Below are 20081 nucleotides of genomic sequence, written 5' to 3' on the forward strand. Positions count from 1 at the left end.
GCAACACGCGCGCGCGCCCGCGAAGGCCGCGGCCCCGCCCCGGCCGCCTAACGCCTGGGTTAACCCCTTCCTACACAAAACCGCAGGATATTCGCCCTAAGAGGCCTCCACTCTATTCCGAGACCACAGAATTCCTTAGAATCTCAAGCCACTCTCCGCAGCTGAGTTCGGTGAGCTGTGAGCTCTATATTCGATTTTATTTCTGGCCTAGGTCTGCGCCTTCCCAGAGTGCCTGCCTCAACTGCTTCACCTCAAAAAGGAGGTGAGGCCAAGTGCAGTGGCTCACACCTGTAATCCCAGCACTTTGGGAAGCCAAGCTGGGAGGATCGCTTGAGCCCAGGAGTTCGAGACCAGCCTGGGCAACATAGTGAGGCTCCGTTTCTACAAAAAATAAATTTAAAAAATTAGCCAGGCATGGTGGTGTGCGCCTGTAGTCCCAGCTCCTGGAGAGGCTGAGGTGGGAGGATTCCTTGAGCCCAGGAGTTCGAGGCTGTAGTAAACTATGATGGCTCTACCGCATCCCAGCCTGGGCGAGACAGCGCGACCTTGTGTGGAAGAAAAAAAAAAAAAGAACAGGGGAGAGCTGAGCAGACCCAGAAACTCAAGAAACTGAACTCCTCCCCAAACGTGAAGGGCCACCTCCAGAGCTACATCCTCTTAGTAGCCAAGGCGTTTTCCTTTCTCAGGCACCCTGAGACGAGACAGGGGTTCAAAGAGCGACAGTTGGGTTTTCCTCAGTCCTGTACCAAAGCTTCTCACAGGGATTTTAATTTGTTGGTTGGTGAGCCAAGAGTTAAAACAAGAGCCTGAAGGCGGGCTTCCGTGACGTCACTAGCACCCCGCGTCCGTCCTCAGAGACTGGGGCGTGGCTAACATCGCCTCGTCCCCTCCCTCCCTGTTTCCCCGCCCCTCCCCGCTGTCACCCAGCCAGGGGCACATGATGCAACCCACCGCGGTTTCAGCTGTCTGATTGGTAGCCGCGCCCGGCGCCAGGCACAGGGATTGGACAGAGGAGGCTGTGACGAAACCTGGACCCTGCCTAGTAAAGAAGGGAGGAGAGAAAGAGGAGAGAAGGGGGGGCCCCCGGGAGGGAGGGGGCTGGGGGGGCGGGGTCCCAGCTCTGTGCTCGCGCCCCCAGCGCGCCAGTCCCGGGGCTGCAGGGAGCGCAGCGCGCGCGGCCCGGGCCCCGGCCACCGGACGCCCTACCGGACACGACCCTCCCTGGAGCTTGGACAACTGCCCACCTCGGACGCTGCACCGGACACTGCCCCCCACAGGGCTGGACACTCCAACGGACACTACTTCCCAGCTCCGGACATTGCTCCCTCCTCTCCCGGGGCCCTGGACGCTTTTCCCCCTCCCCCCTCCGGGGGCCCAGACACTAAGCCCCCCTCAGCGTCTGGCTAGCGTCCCCTTGCACCCCAGCCCAGGACACTGCCTCCTCCCTGTGCTCTTCTCCCTCCTGCTCCTCCCACCTCATCTTTCCCCTGCTCGGGTCGGAGCCCCGCCAGTTCCTCCGACCCCCTGCTGCTCGGCCGCGGCTGCCCGCGCCCCCATCCCCGGCTCCTCGCCCGGATGCCTCTCCCCGGGGGACTGTGGTGGCTTCTCTGCTGCCGTCGAGGCTTCACTCTTCTGCACCGGGACTACGGGGACGGCGAGCTTAGCGGGGACGGGGACGAGGACGAGGACGAGGAAACCTTTGAGCTACGGACCCCGAGTCCAGCGGGCGGCGGGAGGGTAAGTCCCGGGGGTTCGGAGCCTCGTCTCAATCACTCTCTCTGTAACCGGCCGTGGAACTCGCTCCAGCCTCCAGCCACAGGCTGCGCGCTTGGCGAACTAGGGACGTAGGGGAGGTTTTTGCCTGGGGGCCAGAGCCCCCGGGAGCTCTCGGAGCAGCAGCCCTACTCGGGATGTGCCAGTGGGCCTCCCGCCGCAGGCTGGGCGCTGTCCACCTGCTGGGGGCCCTGAGGCAGGGGAGGCGTCACGCGTGGCCCGACCTGGCCCTGCCTCTCCCTTCTCCGCTGGGCCCGCGTCCCATCCCGTCTCCTTCCGCCTCCGCCAGCGCCGAGGAATGTGGCGAGGCCGGCTGGGCGGCTCGAACGCCTGGGTCCCCCTCCGCTCCCAGTTCGCAAGCGCTGAGGCCAGATGCGAGAGCTCCCACTGCGGAGACCTGGGCGAGGAGGAGAAGTCGTCCCAGGATTGGGGTCTGGGGCGGGGACCCCACGGAGAAGGAGGTGGGGGCTCTTTGAGGACTCCTCCTCATTACCCTGCCACTCAGGACAGAACTCTCGGCTTTCCCGGGTGAGGCTCCTGGGAAACCCCTGAGGGAATGGATGGTGAGGGGCACTGGGCTGCTGCCTGATTTTGTCGAATCTCCCCGTGGGGAAACGGAGGCACGATTGGTGTGGGAGACCTCCATCCCCTGATGTCTCCTCCCCCATCCCCCCTGCACACTGGCGGCCAGACTCCCGTGTGCTGTGGCCCGGGTCAGGCTCCCATCCCCCGCGCAGGGGTCCCCAGCAGGCCCAGTGGCTCGGTGCCCGGGTGGGGCGGGCTGCGCCGCCGGGGCCGGCGCCAGCACCTGGCGGAGGCGGAGGGTGGATAAATATAGAGGGGGGGAGGGAGGGAAGCAGGGCACTGCGATTAGGGGAGTTAGCCTAAGAGGGTGGTCAGTACCTGCCACATGTGGTGTGGCTGATAGCCCCACTCAGACCTTCCAGAAAATAGGTAGAGTTTCACATAGAAAAGGCGCAGGACCCAGGCGTCCCCAAGCTTCCCGCTTGGGCAGGGTCGGCTTTACCAGGCCATTGCCTCCCTCATGCTCCACCTCAACTCCCCCCTTCCCGGAGCCTGGGGACAGGTGTCCCTGCCCCCTCCCCCACCTCCCCCTCTTGGCTCTAGCAGTCTGGGAGCAATATGAGGATGGCACGGTTCCCCGCCTGGCTGGCCTCCGGGTTGGGTTTGTGGCCTCTCTCAGACCCCAGTCTACAGTTGAAGTTCCAGGACAGGGGGAAGGGAGGGGGAGGGGGAGGGCAAAACCCTGAACTACACCTGCCTCCAGAGGGTGTGCCATTCCTCAGTCTGGCCCTCCCTTCCTAAGCCCCAGCAAAGGGGCAGGGTCTCTGCTCACGGTTGAGTCTCAGGAGTGTCTATGGGAGAATGTAAGACGCTTTTGGAGAAAGCCCTATACTGAAAGGGTTCCTCTGCCCTTCATTCACCTCTGTGCCTACCACCTGTCCTGCCTTGGCCAGGGAGGCAGTGTGGGAGAAGGGAAAACGAGGAGGAGAGGGTGCCTTGGAGCCTGGCAGAGCGAGCTCACCTCTCCTTTTTTCAAAGATGGGGAAACTAAGGCCCAGAGATGGAAAGAGACTTGCCCAAGGTTCCACAGTGAGTTAGTGGTGGAGCGGGAATTGGAACCCGGGTCTCCTGACTCTCTGACCAGTGCTCTTTCCACCCTACCCTACCCTTGATTGTATCTTCAAAGGGCAACTGAGAGGAGCCTTGACTCCTTAGCTCCTGCTGTTCTGGAGAGCTTGTCCTGTTGAGACAGGCGGGAGGGGCGAGCCCAGCGGCTCCAGCGCGCTCCACCCCAGTCACGACCCCACTCTGTGATTCCTTCCTCAATCCCCTGAGCAGCCCTGTCCTGAGGGCAGAAGGCACGAACCTTGCGCAGGAAGGGCTTTGACCCTAAGGGCTTCCCCGCCTGTCTCCCCAGGGTCCCCTGGAAGTGACGCTGACTCAGCCGGTGAGGAGCGGGCCTGTCTCCAACAGGTGAGCTACGCTCCTACGTCCCATAGTCTCGAGACCCCAGCCTGTTCCCGGGACCCCCATCCTCGCTGTCTCCCCTAGCAGTTGCGCAATAAGGGAGAGGCCCTACGCCGGACGCTGTGGTTTGGCTGGGGTCCCGAGGGGAGGTCCGGCTGGGGGCGCGGGGAGAAAGAGGGGGGTTGGGGCTATTTCTGGTGCGAGGTCAGAATGGCCCAGCGGTTCCCACAGCCTGGGGGAGGGGTGCCCAGCTTGGGAGCAGACACCCTTGCGGTCTGGGGAGCCCCTGCAGAGGAGCCCCCTAGAGGCGGAGTGGAGGCCCAACCCTCCCTCCCCTCTGGCCCAGGCTGCAGAGCTGGGAGGAGACTTGGAGCCTCATCCCGGAGAAAGGACTGCCGGAGGACGACCCAGACATCGTTGTGAAAGGTAGAGACCCCCCTCAGTGCACTCTGGAGGTCCCCAATCCCAACCCTCCAGAGATTATGTGTCCTACTGATGTTCCTTCCCTCCCTCTCCTGCCCCCAGGTTGGCTGTACCGGGAGCCCCGCGGAGGAGGAGCGCGACCCTGGCTGCCCCCGCGCCGAGCCTGGTTTGTGCTCACGCGGGACTCCTTGGATCAGTTCAGCAGCAGCGGGAAGGGGGCGCGGCGTCTTGGGAGCCTCGTGCTCACCAGCCTGTGCTCGGTGACCGGCCCAGAGCGCAGGCGTAAGGAGACAGGTGAAACCTCCTGGGGACTCTCTTACCTTCCTGGGCAGGGGCCCCAGCAGACCCTAATGGCCCTCTCCGGCCTCTCTTTTCCCCAGGTCTGTGGTCAGTGACTGTGTCTGGTCGGAAACACAGTGTCCGCCTCTGCTCCCCACGCCAGGCAGAGGCTGAGCGCTGGGGGGTGGCATTGCGGGAAGTGATTGCCTCCAAGGCACCCCTGGAGACCCCCACCCAGCTACTGCTCAGGGACATACAGGTAAGAGAGGACACCAGGGAGAGCCAGGAGAGTGGTGGACCCCAAAGCTTTCTGGGCTTGTGAGGAACTCCCTTCCCCATCAAGGTGACCCTCTCCCTGTTCCCCTAGGAAAGTTGCGGGGACCCAGAGGCAGTTGCCCTCATTTACCTGCGGAACCCGATTCTGAGACACACTAGTGGAGCATTGTACGCCCCGCTCCTGCCCCTGCCCTACGGAGTCAGCGCCCCAGGTGAGTGGTCCCATGGCCCAAGTCCCCTGGATGGGATGGGGTGGATCAGAGGTAAGAATCTGAATCCCTTAACTGGCAGGGACCTAAGCATCCTTTAGGGGCCTGCCAGCTCCTCACTTTTCAAAGGATGAAGGTGAAACTGGAAGCTGGCCAGGGTGGAGGGGAGGAAGCCAGCACCCACAAAAGGGTCCTTTTTGACCACCTTCTCTATGGCTCTCATTCTGTCTACTGATGTTCCTTCAGGAGTTTGTACACTCTCCTATTTTTTCATTATACTCTTGAGACCATGCCATATTACCTTTACAAGTGGTATAAAAGCTACCACTTTTGTAGAACGTGCTGGCCTCATCCAATTGTACTTCTCCCTAAATGGTTTAGTGACTGGCCCAGGTCCTAAAGTTAGAGGATTAAAGGGTGCTGGGAGAGGAACCCGGGTTTTCTGACTCCTAGTCCATCCTGTTTTCTGACCTATGGTGGTAAGCCTCAGTATCGAGTTACAGAATCTGGGGTGTGAATCTACAGCCCTTCAGCCGTCCCTCTCCCTAAGTCCAAATCCAGGCTTAGTGGGATTGGGAAGGGGATTCCTGGGAGGCAGAGGTTAAGAGTCTGGCTTCGTGGGACCACTGCTTTCCCTTCACTCTTCCTGTCGTTCGTACCCTCCTCTCCCTGCCACCCCATCCCCTTATATTCCCTCTGACTTTCCCCTGGTTCATACCTTCCTCCCAGGGCGCAGCTCTGTGTCCCCTTTCCAAACCATCCCTCCGCCCCCACCCTCCCACAGGTCCGGGCTATGCACCCCTGCGCGAGGAGGCGGTGCGGCTGTTCTTGGCGCTGCAGGCGCTGGAGGGGGCGCGGCGCCCCGGGCCCTTGATGCAGGGTGTGCTCCAAACCTGCCGGGACTTGCCCGCGCTCCGGGATGAACTCTTCCTGCAGCTGGCTAAGCAGACCTCGGGCCCTGCAGGCCCCCCCGGGCTCCCGGCTACCCAAGACCCTGCGACCCTGCGGTACTGGCAACTCCTCACCTGCATGAGCTGCACCTTCCGACCTGGGGGAGCTGTGCGGGGGCACCTCCTGGGGCACTTGGAGAGGTGAGAGGGGCAGGGCGGGGGTTACGGCCTAGGCGAGGAGCTACCGGGCTGGGAGAGAAGGAAAGGTCTTTTGCAAAAGGCTTTGTAGGTAAAGAACCCAGTAATACATACAGTGCCTTTGTGGAAGATACAAGATCCTATCTCAGTTGTGAGCGGATGAATTACAATAAAACGCCCCCCTTGGGCTGAGGAATTATGAAAAGGCTGCTTTCAGGCCAGCGCCAGGAATTAGGAAAATGTAGTAAAGTGGCTGGATTTCGATTTCAGGTCGAAGGAAAATCACGAAGACTTTCGGAAGTGGTGGGAGCAGTTGGGAGAAAGCTGCCAGGGGACTTGAAAAGTAATTCAGCTGTATGCAAAGCACTGGGGACAGATTTAGAAGAGCCTTCAAAAACTTAAGTTGGGGCGGGGAGGAAATCAGCTAGATAAAATAAAGTATAAGAGAAGAAGGCAAGAGGGAGGGGAAGGAAAGCCTTTGGAGTATTGATCCCTGGGTTCCTCCCAACCCAGGACCGAGCAGGCACTCCCGGACTCCGAATTGGCGGAATATGCGCGCTTCATCCGGAAAGCGCTGGGCCGGACGCGCGGCCGAGAGCTGGTGCCCTCGTTGGCAGAGATTTCCGCGCTGAGCCAACGGCAGGAGCTGCTGTGTACCGTGCACTGTCCGGGGGCTGGTGCCTGTACTGTGGCCATCGACTCCCACACCACGGCGGGGGAGGTGAGGCGAGAGAAAGGCCCCATGACCTCCAACCCACCCTGCCAGCTTCTCACGCTTGTCTCACCCGCTTCCTGGATCCTAGGTTTGCCCCGAGTCTCAGATTATTTTGGTAAGGGAGGGAGTGGTGGTGACAGGACTAAGAGACCCCTTCCAATTGAATCAACCCCTCCCAGAATCCTGGCAAGACCCCTGAGTGGTCTGACTTTCCCCTCACTCTCCTAGGTGGCTCGAGAGCTGGTGGGGCGGCTGGGCTTGGCCCGCAGCCGCAACGCATTCGCACTGTACCAGCAGCGAGGGACCCAGGAGCGAGCCCTGGCTGGGGGGACCCTCGTGGCCGACGTGCTCACCAGGTTTGAGAAGTAAATGTCCAGCCCCAGCCCTGCTCTCTATTAGCCCATCCACTTCTCAGTTGAGGTCAGTCGCTAAGCGGACATTATCCAGCGCTTGCCCCTGGCCCTGCGCTGTGGTGTTCGCTGGTTTACAGATGGACCTGCCTGCCGCAGGTTTGCAGTCCGACTCCAGCCTCACCTTCGCGGTGGGCTCCGCCCAGACCCCGCCCCAAACATATGGACCAGTCCCCACCCCAAGCTGCCCTCGCGGTGCGGTCTGGCTTCTCCCTAGCGCGGCGTCCGCTCCTCTTCTGCAGCTTGGCCGCGGAGGAAGCTGGGTTGGAGGACTCGCCCGACTCCGGGTGGAGACTATGTCTGCGTCTTCACGGACCTCTGCACCCTGAGGGGCTGTCCCCAGATGGTCACGAACTGCCTTTCCTCTTTGAGCAGGTGAGGCTCTCCGGCGTTCACGCCTCCAAACAGACCCCCAAGCCTGAACCCCTGGTTTTCGGGCCATCTCATTACTATGGCAGCCCCGCGGGAGGCTTGACTGGAACCTAGACCTCCTCAGATTCCGCGAGGCGTTTTCGCCTGACGCCGGGTGCCTCCCCTGCAGGCTCACGCTCTGCTGCTGCGGGGTCGGCCGCCCCCACCCGACGACACGCTGCGCGCCCTGGCGGCGCTGCGCCTGCAGAGCCTGCACCGGGACTTCTCCCCGCGGGTGCCCCTGCCCCGCCTGGACCACCTGCTCCCGCCCCCGGCCCCGCCGCGCGAAGACCCGTCCCGCCCGACCCCCAGGCCGCCCCCCTCCGCTGCCCTGCTGGCCGGGGCCCTCTGGAGCCCGGGCCTGGCCAAGAGGCGGGCGGAGCGGGCACGGCGCGGCGGGGCCGGCCGCATGGCGGGAAGCATGGCCCGCGAGGGAGGAGGCGGCGCCGGCACGGCAGCTGCAGTGTTGGGCGGCTGGAAGCGGCTACGGGGCATGGGCCGAGCTGAGGCCATGGCCGCCTACCTGGCCCTGGCGGCGCAGTGTCCGGGGTTCGGCGCTGCTCGGTATGACGTTCTGGAGCTGAGCACGGTGAGGGGGAGAAGGGAGAAGGGGACTCTGGCGGCCCAAGCACCACACCTTTGCCCCAGAGCCACAGGTCCCACAGAGGGTCACGTCATTCCCCACATCCAGGACAGCTGCCCACCTCAAACCCCAGGAGTCACCAGCCCTTGGGCCCTCACATCCCTGGAGCCTTAGCCCCCTCCACACACGTGCTGTGAATCATAGGGGGATCAGGAAACTCCTGCTCACAGACACCCATCTCCCCCTACCAAAAATAACGCTGGACTCCTCCTTCCACCCTGACTCTGCCCCTGTGTCTGCAGGAGCCTGGTGGGGGTGCTCCACAGAAGCTATGCCTGGGCTTGGGAGCCAAGGCCATGTCCCTCTCCCGGCCGGGGGAGACAGAGCCCATCCACAGTGTCAGCTATGGCCATGTGGCCGCCTGCCAGCTAATGGGCCCCTACACTCTGGCCTTGAGGGTGGGAGAGAGCCAGCTCCTCCTGCAGAGCCCCCAGGTGAGCGGGAAGAGGAGTTGTGGGAGGAGAAGAGAAGGGAAGGGATGTCAGGAAACATTTTCGGAACACCAAGCATGGGCCAGGTAGAGTTCTAAGCACTGGGGATCCAGCAGTGATCACAGACAAGCTGAAGGAGCTTACATTAGAGTGGGGGAGTCAGACAATAAACAAGGAATCCCAGGCTATGAAGACAGTGAGAAATGCTACAAAGGAAAGAATGATGTGACAGGAAGCCAGAGAAGGGTTCTCAAAAAGGGTGCCATTTAAGCTAGCCAGGGAAGACCTGGGGGAACAGCATTCCAGGTGGAAAGAATTGCAAGGCGGCCGGGTGCAGGGGCTCGTGCCTGTAATCCCAGCACTTTGGGAGGCCCGGGCAGGCGGATCACGAGATCAGGAGGTCGAGACTTTCATCCTGACCAACATGGTAAAACCCTGTCTCTACTAAAAATACAAAAATTAGCTGGGGGTGGTGGCGCACACCTGTAGTCCCAGCTACTTGGGAGGCTGAGGTAGAAGAATTGATTGAACCGGGGAGGCAGAGGTTGCAGTGAGCCGAGGCACTCCAGCCTGGTAACAGCAAGACTCCATCTCAACACCACCACCACCAAAAATAATAATAATAATAATAGAATGTTAGAAGAGCAGAAAGAACCAAGTATGACTGGCACATAGAAATGAAGTAGACAGTGGTGATAAGGAAGAAAAGGTTGCAGGGCCATAGCACGTAGGACCATGGTGGGGAAACTGGAGCCCTAGAGTCTGGAGAAAGGATGAGAAAAAGAAGAGAACCTGGCAGTGCCTGTTGCACACTGACCTCTGCCCTCTCTTAGGTGGAAGAGATCATGCAGCTGGTGAATGCCTACTTGGCCAACCCCTCCTCCGAGAGGCCCTGCAGCAGCTCTTCTCATCCATGCCAAGACCTGCCAGACACCTCCCCTCCCAGCCAGCACCCGGGCCTGGATGAGCCCCAGGGACAGTCTGGCTGCTTGGGGCAGCTGCAGGACTGAGCCTGCCAAGAGGTCACGACTTCCCTCCTGCCTCCAGCCTGGGCCAGGACTGCTCCGAGATTTGAGGGAAACATGGACCCTTTTGGCCCTGCAGGGACAGGGCACATCCCACACCCAAGGGCTGCAATGGGTGTGGGCAATTTTCTAGTTTGTTTCTTAATTTATTTGTAGAAGAGAAGCAAAAAAAAAAAAAAAGTTTCTTATTTACACAAACCCTTCCTGTGGGAGTGTTATTCAGTGGGACAAGTTAGAACCCCATAATGCAGAGCCTCGCCTCTGGGGACGCCCACACCCTGGGCTTTTACCAGGCTCTGGGGGAAGTCTGGACATCACAGCACTTCAGCCGCCCCCTCCTTGACCTTCCAGACTTAACCTCCTCCTGGCCATTATGCTGCCATAGGCTTGTGGGTGGAGCAGGCAAACAGGCCTCATTGGAAGCTGGCAGTTACTCACCCTCCCTTCTTCATTGAGTGGCATACGGATGGCCTCCTGGAATCCCTGAGGCTGGAGGGCAATGAGTCATCAGATCTGGCACTGCCCATTTCTTACCCTGGTGTCCAGCTCTGGGCCCATCATTGGTGTGCCTAATGCTTTGGGCCTAGAATGGAGAGAAGCTTGGGGCAGATAACAAACCCATGAATTTCTCTGGCACAGAAAAGTAACTCAGGATGTGCTCAGCCCTACTGAATTCTGTTTCTACTAATCAGGTTGGGTTGAACTGGATTGAGTTCCTGGAACTCTCATGGCCCTGGGCACTGGGAATCTGGAGTCTTGGCTCTTCTGGCCTGCTCGTAATGTAGTGTGCCCTCCTTCGGTAGACCCCACCTCCTCTGCCTTGAGTGGAAGAGGATGGGGCAACATTGACCCTCACTGGGGCAAAGCTTAGGCACTGAGGAGACAGCAAACCTCAGTAAAGCTCTGTAATCTTGAGACAAGGGCTGACTCTAGTAAAACAGCCTAGTTCAAGGTGAGGGATGCCAGTGGAAACAGTGAACACACTAAGATTTGGACTTAGTGGTAAGATGTTGGAGGAGGTGAAAGCCACCCTACTGTCAGATGCCTAGAAACTGGACCCCTGCACCACCCCTCGTATTCACAGATCAAGCCCTGGCTATACTGACAACCAAGCTTTATTACTTTATTAGAGCTGAACAAGCATATCAAGAGTTAGGGCATGGAAGGGAGGAAGCCAGACCAGCTCATGGGCTGGAGATGAACCAAGAAGGGTTGTCCATGAGGTGAAGTTGGGTCAGAGGGAGCAGGCATGGTCGAGGCTGTGCTTCCCATCCAGTAGTGGGGAGGGAAATCACTGCTCCTGGGTGCCCCAGGAAATGTAGTCTGGCTGGGTGGCTGCATGGTACTCATCAATGAGCTCCTGAACAACCTCCCTAGACCTGTCCATCTCATCAAAGTTGTCCTTGAACATGTCCTCCTTACGGAACTGCTCCAGGAAGGCATCCCGCTTCCGCAGCTTGTCAAACTGCTGGCAGGAACTTTCAAAGAGCTGAAAGAGATGAAAATCTCCAAAATGCGAGCCAGGGGGTTAGGAGTGAACTTGGGGAAGATGATGAAGGTAGCCAGTGGAACAGACTCTCCTGAGAAGAACAGAAACCTAGACTCACCGAGGAGATGCTGGTGTGGTTGGCCATCATGAGCCCACTGACCCGGTGGGCCGAGGGCAGGTAGGGAGACTTCCTCGACAGGGCCACTTGGATGCTGGCGGGGCCCCACGGGATGAAGTTGGCCAACTTCCGTTCCCGGATCCTCTGCAGGCTCTTGTGGACCTGGGGTGGGCACAGGAGCAGTGGAGGTGGCCTCTCCTCTACCCCTGTGGGTCCAGGGTGCGGGATGAAGGGGCCTCCCCTACCTGGGTGGGGTCCACCTCTCCCTGGATGATGTTGAGGATGGCGATGTAGCAGTGGTTGGTCTGGCGGTCTCGGCCTGTGGACACCATCACGTTCTTGGGCTGCAGCAGCCGCCTCATGACATCCAGGACCGTGGTCTTCCTCACGCTGGCCACCTGATAGGACAGTGAGACAGGAACCTGGCCAGCGCTCAGGGCAGAGTCCCCCTTTGGCTTCTCCTTGGCAGAAGCCAAAGGCAGAAGGAGAGTGGAGAGCAAGTCAGCAAGAAAGTCGCCTGCTCTGTGCTAGTCCCTGAGCACAGTGCCTCGGGGCCCGCAAAGGGCAGCTCTTGGGGCAGTGGGGAAGACAGAAAGCCTAGGGCAGGGCCTGCTGGGCCCCGGGCCGGCCTGGCCTGGGACACTGAAGGCTGCTCTTACTGATTGATCCGTAGTGAGCGGGGTGTAGCCGGTCATGAGGAAGTGGAGCCGTGGGGTGGGAATGAGCGAGGCGATGAGGCCGATGAGGTCATTGTTCATGTAGCCAGGGTAGCGCAGGGTGGTGGTGCTGGCCGACATGATGGTGGACACCTGGGGACAGGGGTGCCATGTCATGGGCCTCGGCCTGGGTGGGACTTTCCTTCCCCAGATGACCCTCCAGCAAGGAGGGTTTTCAGTCCAAAGGAGTCCAGGAGTGGGGGCCCACCAGCTGGTTGATCTGGGAGAAGGACGGGTTCTGGATGTGCAGGCGATCTGTGGCAATCCGGTTCAGGGCTGTGTTGTCCAGCACCACCTGCGGGGACAGAAGAGGGTCACAGCATCTTGAGGATAAAATGGGCATAGAAATAAAATATTGGCTTAGCCCCTGCTGAACTCCAAAGCCAGGAATTAGGTTTGTTAGTTTAAAAAAAAGTACTGCTGGACGTGATGGCTCATGCCTGTAATCCCTGCCCTTTGGGAGGCCAATGTGGGAGGATCACTCGAGGCCGGGAGTTGGACACCAGCCTGAGCAACACAGCAAGATGCCATCTCTGTAAAAAATATACATAAAAAATAACAGAAAGAAAAGTACTGTTTCTGGGGCATCATGAGATACTCTCAGACTACGCAGGGCAGTAAACAAACCCGTGAGTACCCACATGTGCCATACACTGTGCTTGGCTCTGGGGAGACCACAGAGAGGAACAGGCACCATCTTTCCCTTCATTAGGCCTACAGTCTCGTGGAGGGAGGCACACTAAATATAAAACAAAAAAGTATAGTTAACTCCTTGAAATATACACAAAGGAATCTGATCTTGACTGAGTAGTCAGGAAAGGTTTTGCTAAGAAAGTTTTCCTTGAGCTGAGAGTACAAGCATAAGGGGGCATGAAGTAGGCAAAGGTGGGGTACATGGTGGTGGGGGGAAGCTATATTCACTTCGTTGAGAGTTTTGCTGCCTAAAAGGATTCTAAGAAACTTAGAGGTCAGGACCTTATTTCCTAATTTGGCCCACAGGTATGGCTTTGTTGGTCCTCTGTTCTGTGTGTATAGGTGCTGGGGAAGGGTGGGGTGAATGAGACTCACTGGCCTGAGGAGACAGACCAAAGTCCTTTACTCTTTTTTTTTCTTTTTTTTTTTAAACACAAGGTCTTGTTCTGTTGCCCAAGCTTGAGTGCAGTCGTGTGATCATGGCTCACTGCAGCCTTGACTTCCTGAGCTCAAGCAATCCCCCAACCTCAGCCTCCCGAGTAGCTAGGACTACAGGCGCACACCACCATGCCTGGCTAATTTTTTTTATGTTATTTTTTGAGGCGGAGTCTCACTTTGTCACCCAGGCGGGAGCGCAATGGCGTGATCTTGGCTCACCGCAACCTTTGCCTCCGGGTTCAAGCGATTCTCCTGCCTCAGCCTCCAAGTAACTGGGACTACAGGCACATGATACCAGGAACGGCTATTGTTTTTTTTTTTGAGACGGAGTCTCACTCTATCACCCAGGCTGGAGTGCAATGGTGCGATCTCAGCTCACTGCAACCTCTACCTGCAGGGTTCAAGCAACTCTCCTGTCTCAGCCTCCTGAGTAGCTGGGACTATAGCTGGGACTACAGGCATACGTCACTATGCCCAGCTAATTTTTTTAGTAGAGACAGGGTTTCTTCATGTTGGTTAGGCTGATCTCAAACTCCCAACTATAGGTGATCCGCCCACCTCAGTCTCCCAAAGTGCTGGGATTACAGGTGTGAGCCACTGCACCCAGCCCTAATTTTTGTATTTTCTGTGGAGATAGGGTTTCACATGTTGCCCAAGCTAGTATTGAACTCCTGAGCTCAAGCAATCCATCTGCCTCGCCTCCCAAAGTGCTAGAATTACAGGCATGAGCCACCACACCCAGCCCCTCAACTCTTTCTTTGCTCACCACACAGTCTGCGTTCTGCGTCAGCCTCTTGAGTGTCAGGAGTGAATTGTACGGCTGAACCACCACGTCACTCATCTCGTCCTGGTAGGGAAACACTGAATAAGTCTGCACCAGCTTCTTGGGGTACCTGAGAGAAAAGAGGGTGGTGGCATAGTGAACTGGAAGGACCCCCCATCACCCCCCAAAATGCCCATCTGTGCCATTTTGTACAAAAGGGGTGAGGGCAGAACTGAGTCTTCAAAGCCAAAAAGGATAAACCTGAAAGCTTCAAACTCTGTAGATCCCCTCCCCTCCATAGGTAAGCCCCCACCCCACAAAATAGCTTCCAACATGGTCCTTGGGTGGGTCTGTCCCTATGACTCAAAAGGGGTAGTGGCAGACTTTCTAGCTCAAGAGAAAAAAAGCAATGACATTATCCAGGGAACCAGGGTTAATGCCCTCTCCCCAAACACAGGCTTGCCTGTCATTCAGTCGCTCCAGGAGGTAGGAGCCCAGGCCAGAACCTGTACCCCCAGCGATGGAGTGACACAGCACGAAGCCCTGTGTGTATACAGGAATAAACAGACTCAGTTTCTCCTGCCACACTCTCACAACACAATTCTGATACCAGATGGGTGGGGTTTTACCACACACATCAGGTAAGCAGCCAATTCTACAGTAGATGCCAGCTGGGTATCCACTAATTCACTTGAATTCTAGACTACCTACAGACTGTCCCTAACTTAGGATGGTTTAATTTAAGATGTTTTGGCTTTATGATGGGTTTATCAGGACGTAATCCCATCTTAAATCAAGAAGCATCTGAATTACAATGGTTCAATTTGCAATTTTTCAACTTCATGATGGGCTTATTGGGTTATAACCTGACGCATTTCTACTTACGATATTTTCAATTTTTTTTCTTTTTTTGAGACGGAGTCTTGCTCTGTCACCCAGGCTGTAGTGCAATGGCCCAATCTTGACTCACTGCAACCTCTGCTTCCTAGGTTCAAGCCATTCTCCTGCCTCAGCCTCTCAAGTAGCTGGGACTACGGGCATGTACCACCATGCCTGCCTAATTTTTTTTTTTTTTTTTTTTTTTTTTTTTTTTTTTGAGACGGAGTCTCGCTCTGTCCCCCAGGCTGGAGTGCAGTGGCGTGATCTCAGCTCACTGCAAGCTCCGCCTCCCGGGTTTACACCATTCTCCTGCCTCAGCCTCCCGAGTAGCTGGGACTACAGGTGCCTGCCACCTCGCCCGGCTAGTTTTTTTTCTGTATTTTTTAGTAGAGACGGGGTTTCACCGTGTAGGCCAGGATGGTCTCGATCTCCTGACCTCGTGATCCACCCGTCTCGGCCTCCCAAAGTGCTGGGATTACAGGCTTGAGCCACCACACCCGGCCTAATTTTTGTATTTTTAGTAGATATGGGGTTTCACCATTTTGGTCAGGCTGGTCTTGAACTCCTGACCTCAAGTGATCTGCCCACCTCGGCCTCCCAAAGTGCTGGGATTACAGGCATGAGCTACCGCACCCAGCCTCAAATTTGTTTTGGTTTTAGAGACAGGATCTCACTCAGTCCCCCAGACTGCAGTGCGGTGGTGTGATCATAGCTCACTGCAGCCTTGAACTCCTGGGCTCAAGGCATCTTCCTATCTCAACCTCCAAGTAGCTAGGACTACAGGCATGTACCACCATGCCTGGATGATGTTTGTATTTTTTGCAGAGATGGGGTTTCACCATGTTGCCCAGGTCCTGGGCTCAGGTGATCCACCTACTTCAGCCTCCCAAAGTGCTGGGATTACAGGCATGAGCCACTGTGCCTAGTCAATATTTTCAATTTGTGATGTGTTTACATCCTGATAAGCCCACTCTAAGTTGAGAAGTATCTGTACCTGAAGATAGCATCGGATCCCACAGAGTGAAGGCTCAGTCGCACAAGACTCTCCCACTTCCAATGCCAATACAAGCTTCAGGTTGTTTTATCTGTGCCTCTGACCAATCGGCTATAAATTGGGGTTCTCACGACTGCTCCTTGGGTTCAATTAATTTGTTAGAGTAGCTCACAGAACTCAAGGAGACACCTACTTATGTTTACCCGTTTGTTATAAAGGATATTTTAAAGGATACAAATAAACAGCCAGATGAAGAGATACCGAGGGGAAGCTCTGGAAGGGTCCGGCGCACAGGAGCTGCTGCCCTGTGGTGTTGGGTTTGCAGCCTCCCGGCCTGTGGATGTGTTCTTGTTCACCTTCCTGGAAGCCCCCGAACTCAGTCCTTTTGGATTTTTATGGAGGCTTCATTACATAGGCATGACTGATTAAATCACTGACAATTGGTGCTCTACTCAATCTTCATCCCTCTCCCTTCCCCAGAGGTGAGGGATGGGCCTGTAAATTCCAACCCTCAGAGCACCAGGTTTGTTCCCCTGGCAACCAACACCCCATCCAGTGGCTATCTGGGACTTTCCAAAAAATCGCCTCTTTAACATAAGCTCAGGTTTGGTTGAAAGGCACTTGTTCCTCCTTAGTACAGCGGTTAGTAAAATTAACTAATCAAAATAAAATGAAAGATTAATCTAAAAGAAAGGGGCTTGTTATAAATAACAAAAGACTGTCTTTCACCTTTATCACTCTGGAGCTGTTTCAGAAATCAAGGACAAAAGGTCAAATATTTTAACAAAACATACTCTTATTGCTCTAGTCCCTTAGGAAATTACATAGGTTATAAGAGTTGTAAGCCAGGAACAGATCGCTCCCAGCATGGGAGAGATGGAGAGGCAGTCTCCAAGGAGCTGGGGGAGAGACTTCGGCATGGCTCATTCCCCGTTCCCAAAATGCCCGTGTCTCAAAGCTTCCTCTTACGCATCCAGGCTGAGGCTCCTTGGGAAGGTTTGGAGCTGGAGAAGACGCTGAATGACTCATGCCTAAGGGGCCAGTGACATTCAGATTTATGACTTCCTTGAGAACAAAGATTATATTTTATTCACCTCAATATCCCACATCTGATGCTCCATAAATGGGTTTTGAATTGAATTGCTCCCCTCACATCACCTATCCAGGCCACCTCCTGACCTTTCCCCAGCACTCTTCAGCCTCCCTGCCCATTCCTTCCCCCACTCCATAACTTTACCTCTAAACTGTCACTTCCATCTGCTTCTCGGTCTATGATATCAAAGATGTCTTCATGAATTTTCTCACCCTGTATAGAGACATGGAAAGGGAGGGTCAGGCCAAAGGTTCCAGAGCGCATCTTTTCTCAGCACAGCACTGTCTACCCTGGAATACTGTTGCCACCCTGAAGCAAAGCCTAGGCTGTAGCCCTCAACCTAGAAGTGCTACTATTGCAAATGATTTGCACAAAATTTGCATAAACCTCTCCCTGGCTGTCCCTCTTGTTCAGGGAACCTTTTGTCTCTTATTTTCTGTCAGTCCGGTCAAATTCCTAGTAGCTTGAGCCTGCCTTGCCTCTGGATGGGCAATATCAAAGGTCTCTGGAATAGTCGCCTGGACACCTGGGAGAATCCACTGGCCCAGTTGTTGCCAGCTCCTCCTCCATGCTCCGACAGGTAGATGTTCTCTGGGTTGTAGAGCTTGGCATAGGGGGAGTTGAGGATGGAGTGGATCACCCGGGGCTCCAGGTCCAGCAGCACGGCCCGGGGGATGTAGTGCTCATCGTCTGCCTGTCAAGGGGAGTCCAGGAGGGGGCCCAATCAGCTAGGGTGGCCCAAGTCCTAAGTCCTCTCAACTCTGGCTCCCTCCAGCCCTCCCTCCTCAAGCCAGCCGCCTGGCCCCTCTGCCCAGCAGGGTTCCCAGTACCAGGCCACTCCCTTCCCTTCCACCCCCTCGGGCCATTACCGCCCCTGGCCAAGTCGCTGGGGGCACCTGGTAGAAAAAGACGTCCTTGCGGTCAGTGCCTTCGGTGGCGAACTCCTCCACGATGCCCTCGGGGCTGATACCATGCTCAGCGCACAGCTGTTTCCAGAACTCGAACCCAACTGGGGGAGGGGGGAGATGCCCGGGTCTGATGGAGCCTTAAGGCCTGCGGAGCCCAGTTTTAGTCTCAGAGGCCGACACGATCAGAGGGTGGACCCAAGATGCCTGGGTCTGGTGGCTGCCCCAGCCCCGGGCTGGAAGCGCAGCTCTCGGTCTGGGTTATCCAGAGCAGCAGGCTAGGGGGTTCATGGAAGGGGAAGGGGGACTGGTGGAAGCCAGGCACTCGGGTGGGACCCGAAGGGGCAGAACCAGAGACCGGTGGGGGCGGCGCTCGCTTGCTCACTCTGGTTGCCGCACTGTCCCAGCTGCAGGGTGATGATCTCCCGGGGCATCGCTCTTCAGACGTGGGCGCCCCGGCCCCGGCCCCGGCCTGGCGAGAGTCACGGCTGAGACGAATGCCTGGCAGCCAGGCGCGCAGGACGTGGGGAGCGCGCGCTCTCTTCGCCTCTTGACGCGGATGCACGGTCTGCGCGTGTGCAGCGCAGGCCTCTCCTCGGCCGGTGGGCCGGGGAGCCCAACCTGGGCATCATTTTCTCCCTCAGCAGTCGCAGCTGGAATTCGGCACAGGCGCACAGTCAGGCCACGCCTGCTCCTGCCCACCGCTCCGCGCCTGCGCAGTGAGACTCGTTAGGGGTGGCATGGTCGGAACATGGATGTGGGGGGGAGGGGAGGGGAGAGGAGGGGAGAGGAGGGGACGGGAGGGGAGGGGAGAGGAGGGGAGGGGAGGGGAGGGGAGGGGCGAAGCGACCAGGTGGACGTGCTTGTCCACGTGTAAGGAGTCACCTACCTATATTGGTAGGTGAGGACTCTGCCAGCTTTGCTAGGTCCAAGGGCTAGAAGCCAGCTTTTCTTCGTTTAAATTTCTATTTTTCAATGGTGTTACAATACATACACATGTATGTTACCTTTTCATTTTTTATTTTTTAGAAGTGTCTTGCTCTGTCACCCAGGCTGGAGTGCAGTGGTGCAATCGTAGCTCACTGTAGCCTCGAACTTCTGGCTTAAGTGATCCTCCCACTTCAGCCTCCCGAGTAGCTGGGACTACAGGCGTGTGCTACCACACCCAGGTAATTTTTAAATTTTTAAAATGTATTTTTATAAAGATGGGAATCTCACCGTGTTGCCCAGGGTCTTGAACTCCTGGCCTCAATCAATCCTCCTACCTCGGCCTCCCAAAATGCTGGGATTACAGGCATGAGCCACCACTCCTGGCCAAAATTTACCACTGTAACCATTTGTAATTCCTGCATACAGTTCTGTGGCATCAAGTACACTTACATTGCTCTGTAACCATCACCAGCATTCTTTTCTAGAACTTTCTCATCTTCCCAAACTGAAACTCTATAGCGATTAAACAGTAACTTCCCCTTGAGTACTCTAGGCACCTGATATGAGTAGAATTATACAGTATTTGTCTTTTTGGGTCTGGCTTCTTTCACTTAACATAATATCTTCAAGATCCTTCCATTTTGTAGCATGTGTCAGAATTTCCTTCCTTTTTACAATGGAATAATATTACGTTGTATAGATGTACCACATTTTGCATAACCATTCATCCCTCCATGCACATTTGGGTTGCTTCCACCTTTTGGCTGTTGTGAATGTTGCTGCTTTGAATGTGAGTGTACAAATACCTGTTCGAGTCTCTGCTTTCAATTATTTTGGATATATACCCACAGGTAGAATTGCTGGATCATATGGTAATTCTGTTTAATGTTCTCAGGAATCGCCATATGATTTTCCATGGTAGCTGCAGCGAGTTTATATTCCCACCAGCGATGCACAAGGGTTCAATTATATAAATTTTTATAGGAGGCTATTGGTTTGCACTGAGCTTCTGTGCTAGGCCCAACAGACCAAACCAAAATGGAGTCACTCATGCTAAAGTTCCATGTCACTAAGCAACACTAAGTTGTTTATCAAACCTTCAGAGGAATCAGGAGAGAGAAGGAATAGCCAAAACCCCAAACAGGCCAGTTTTAGCCGGCATGATACGGAAGTCCTTTCTGCTTTAACCTTTACAAGAAAAGTAACTTTGAAATGACCAATCTACTTTTTTTTCTTCTGTTTCTATTTCTCTGCCCTTTTTCATCCATAAAACTAACCTGTGCTTGACTCATCTGAATACTCATTCTATTTATTTTATGGAATGAAATGTAGCCTGATTCTAGAATCACAAACACTGTCAATGCCACTTAAGGTCTTTTTTTTTTTGA

The 20081-nt window shown here is 55.9% G+C and overlaps 2 protein-coding genes across 8 annotated transcripts; one reads left to right on the plus strand and one right to left on the minus strand.

Moving 5' to 3' along the window:
- The first annotated feature begins 1094 nt into the window (after window positions 1-1094).
- On the plus strand, window positions 1095-9873 carry PLEKHH3 (pleckstrin homology, MyTH4 and FERM domain containing H3). Of its 7 annotated transcripts, none has more exons than XR_004055182.1 (13): window positions 1095-1737; window positions 3716-3771; window positions 4112-4191; window positions 4291-4482; window positions 4569-4726; window positions 4835-4955; window positions 5737-6043; window positions 6554-6761; window positions 6984-7120; window positions 7408-7540; window positions 7707-8140; window positions 8462-8653; window positions 9484-9873. XR_004055182.1 is itself a non-coding variant. In XM_030924227.1 (13 exons), the coding sequence occupies exons 1-13, from the start codon at window positions 1576-1578 to the stop codon at window positions 9658-9660; spliced, it is 2382 nt and encodes a 793-aa protein (XP_030780087.1). In that variant the 5' UTR covers window positions 1095-1575; the 3' UTR covers window positions 9661-9873. The 7 variants fall into 7 exon arrangements, 5 of the variants coding, with proteins under 5 accessions (XP_030780087.1, XP_030780089.1, XP_030780091.1 ...); XR_004055183.1 differs by having other exon boundaries at window positions 6984-7111; XM_030924227.1 differs by having other exon boundaries at window positions 7707-8165.
- Window positions 9874-10772: 899 nt separating this feature from the next.
- On the minus strand, window positions 10773-18459 carry TUBG2 (tubulin gamma 2). The gene is made up of 11 exons (XM_010386001.2): window positions 18149-18459; window positions 17755-17867; window positions 17385-17552; window positions 17003-17071; window positions 14356-14435; window positions 13896-14022; window positions 12207-12293; window positions 11942-12091; window positions 11528-11680; window positions 11283-11444; window positions 10773-11164 (listed from the first exon to the last, which is right to left on the minus strand). Exons 1-11 carry the CDS (start codon window positions 18195-18197, stop codon window positions 10967-10969), a joined length of 1356 nt encoding a protein of 451 aa, XP_010384303.1. The 5' UTR covers window positions 18198-18459; the 3' UTR covers window positions 10773-10966.
- Window positions 18460-20081: the final 1622 nt, after the last annotated feature.

This window comes from Rhinopithecus roxellana, chromosome 19 (assembly GCF_007565055.1).
Source record: "Rhinopithecus roxellana isolate Shanxi Qingling chromosome 19, ASM756505v1, whole genome shotgun sequence".
In the NCBI taxonomy this organism is placed as follows: Eukaryota; Metazoa; Chordata; class Mammalia; order Primates; family Cercopithecidae; genus Rhinopithecus; species Rhinopithecus roxellana.

Bases quoted from the DNA above. Each gene is read 5' to 3' on its own strand.
- PLEKHH3 (XM_030924227.1), top strand. From the start codon at position 1,576: ATGCCTCTCCCCGGGGGACTGTGGTGGCTTCTCTGCTGCCGTCGAGGC. The intron at 6,762-6,983 runs GTGAGGCGAGAG...TCACTCTCCTAG, and splicing joins CCCACACCACGGCGGGGGAG to GTGGCTCGAGAGCTGGTGGG. The intron at 8,654-9,483 runs GTGAGCGGGAAG...GCCCTCTCTTAG, and splicing joins TCCTCCTGCAGAGCCCCCAG to GTGGAAGAGATCATGCAGCT.
- TUBG2 (XM_010386001.2), bottom strand. From the start codon at position 18,197: ATGCCCCGGGAGATCATCACCCTGCAGCTGGGACAGTGCGGCAACCAG. The intron at 12,294-13,895 runs GTGAGCAAAGAA...CTGTCCCCGCAG, and splicing joins CGCAGAACGCAGACTGTGTG to GTGGTGCTGGACAACACAGC. The intron at 11,681-11,941 runs GTAAGAGCAGCC...CTGTCCTATCAG, and splicing joins CGCTCACTACGGATCAATCA to GTGGCCAGCGTGAGGAAGAC.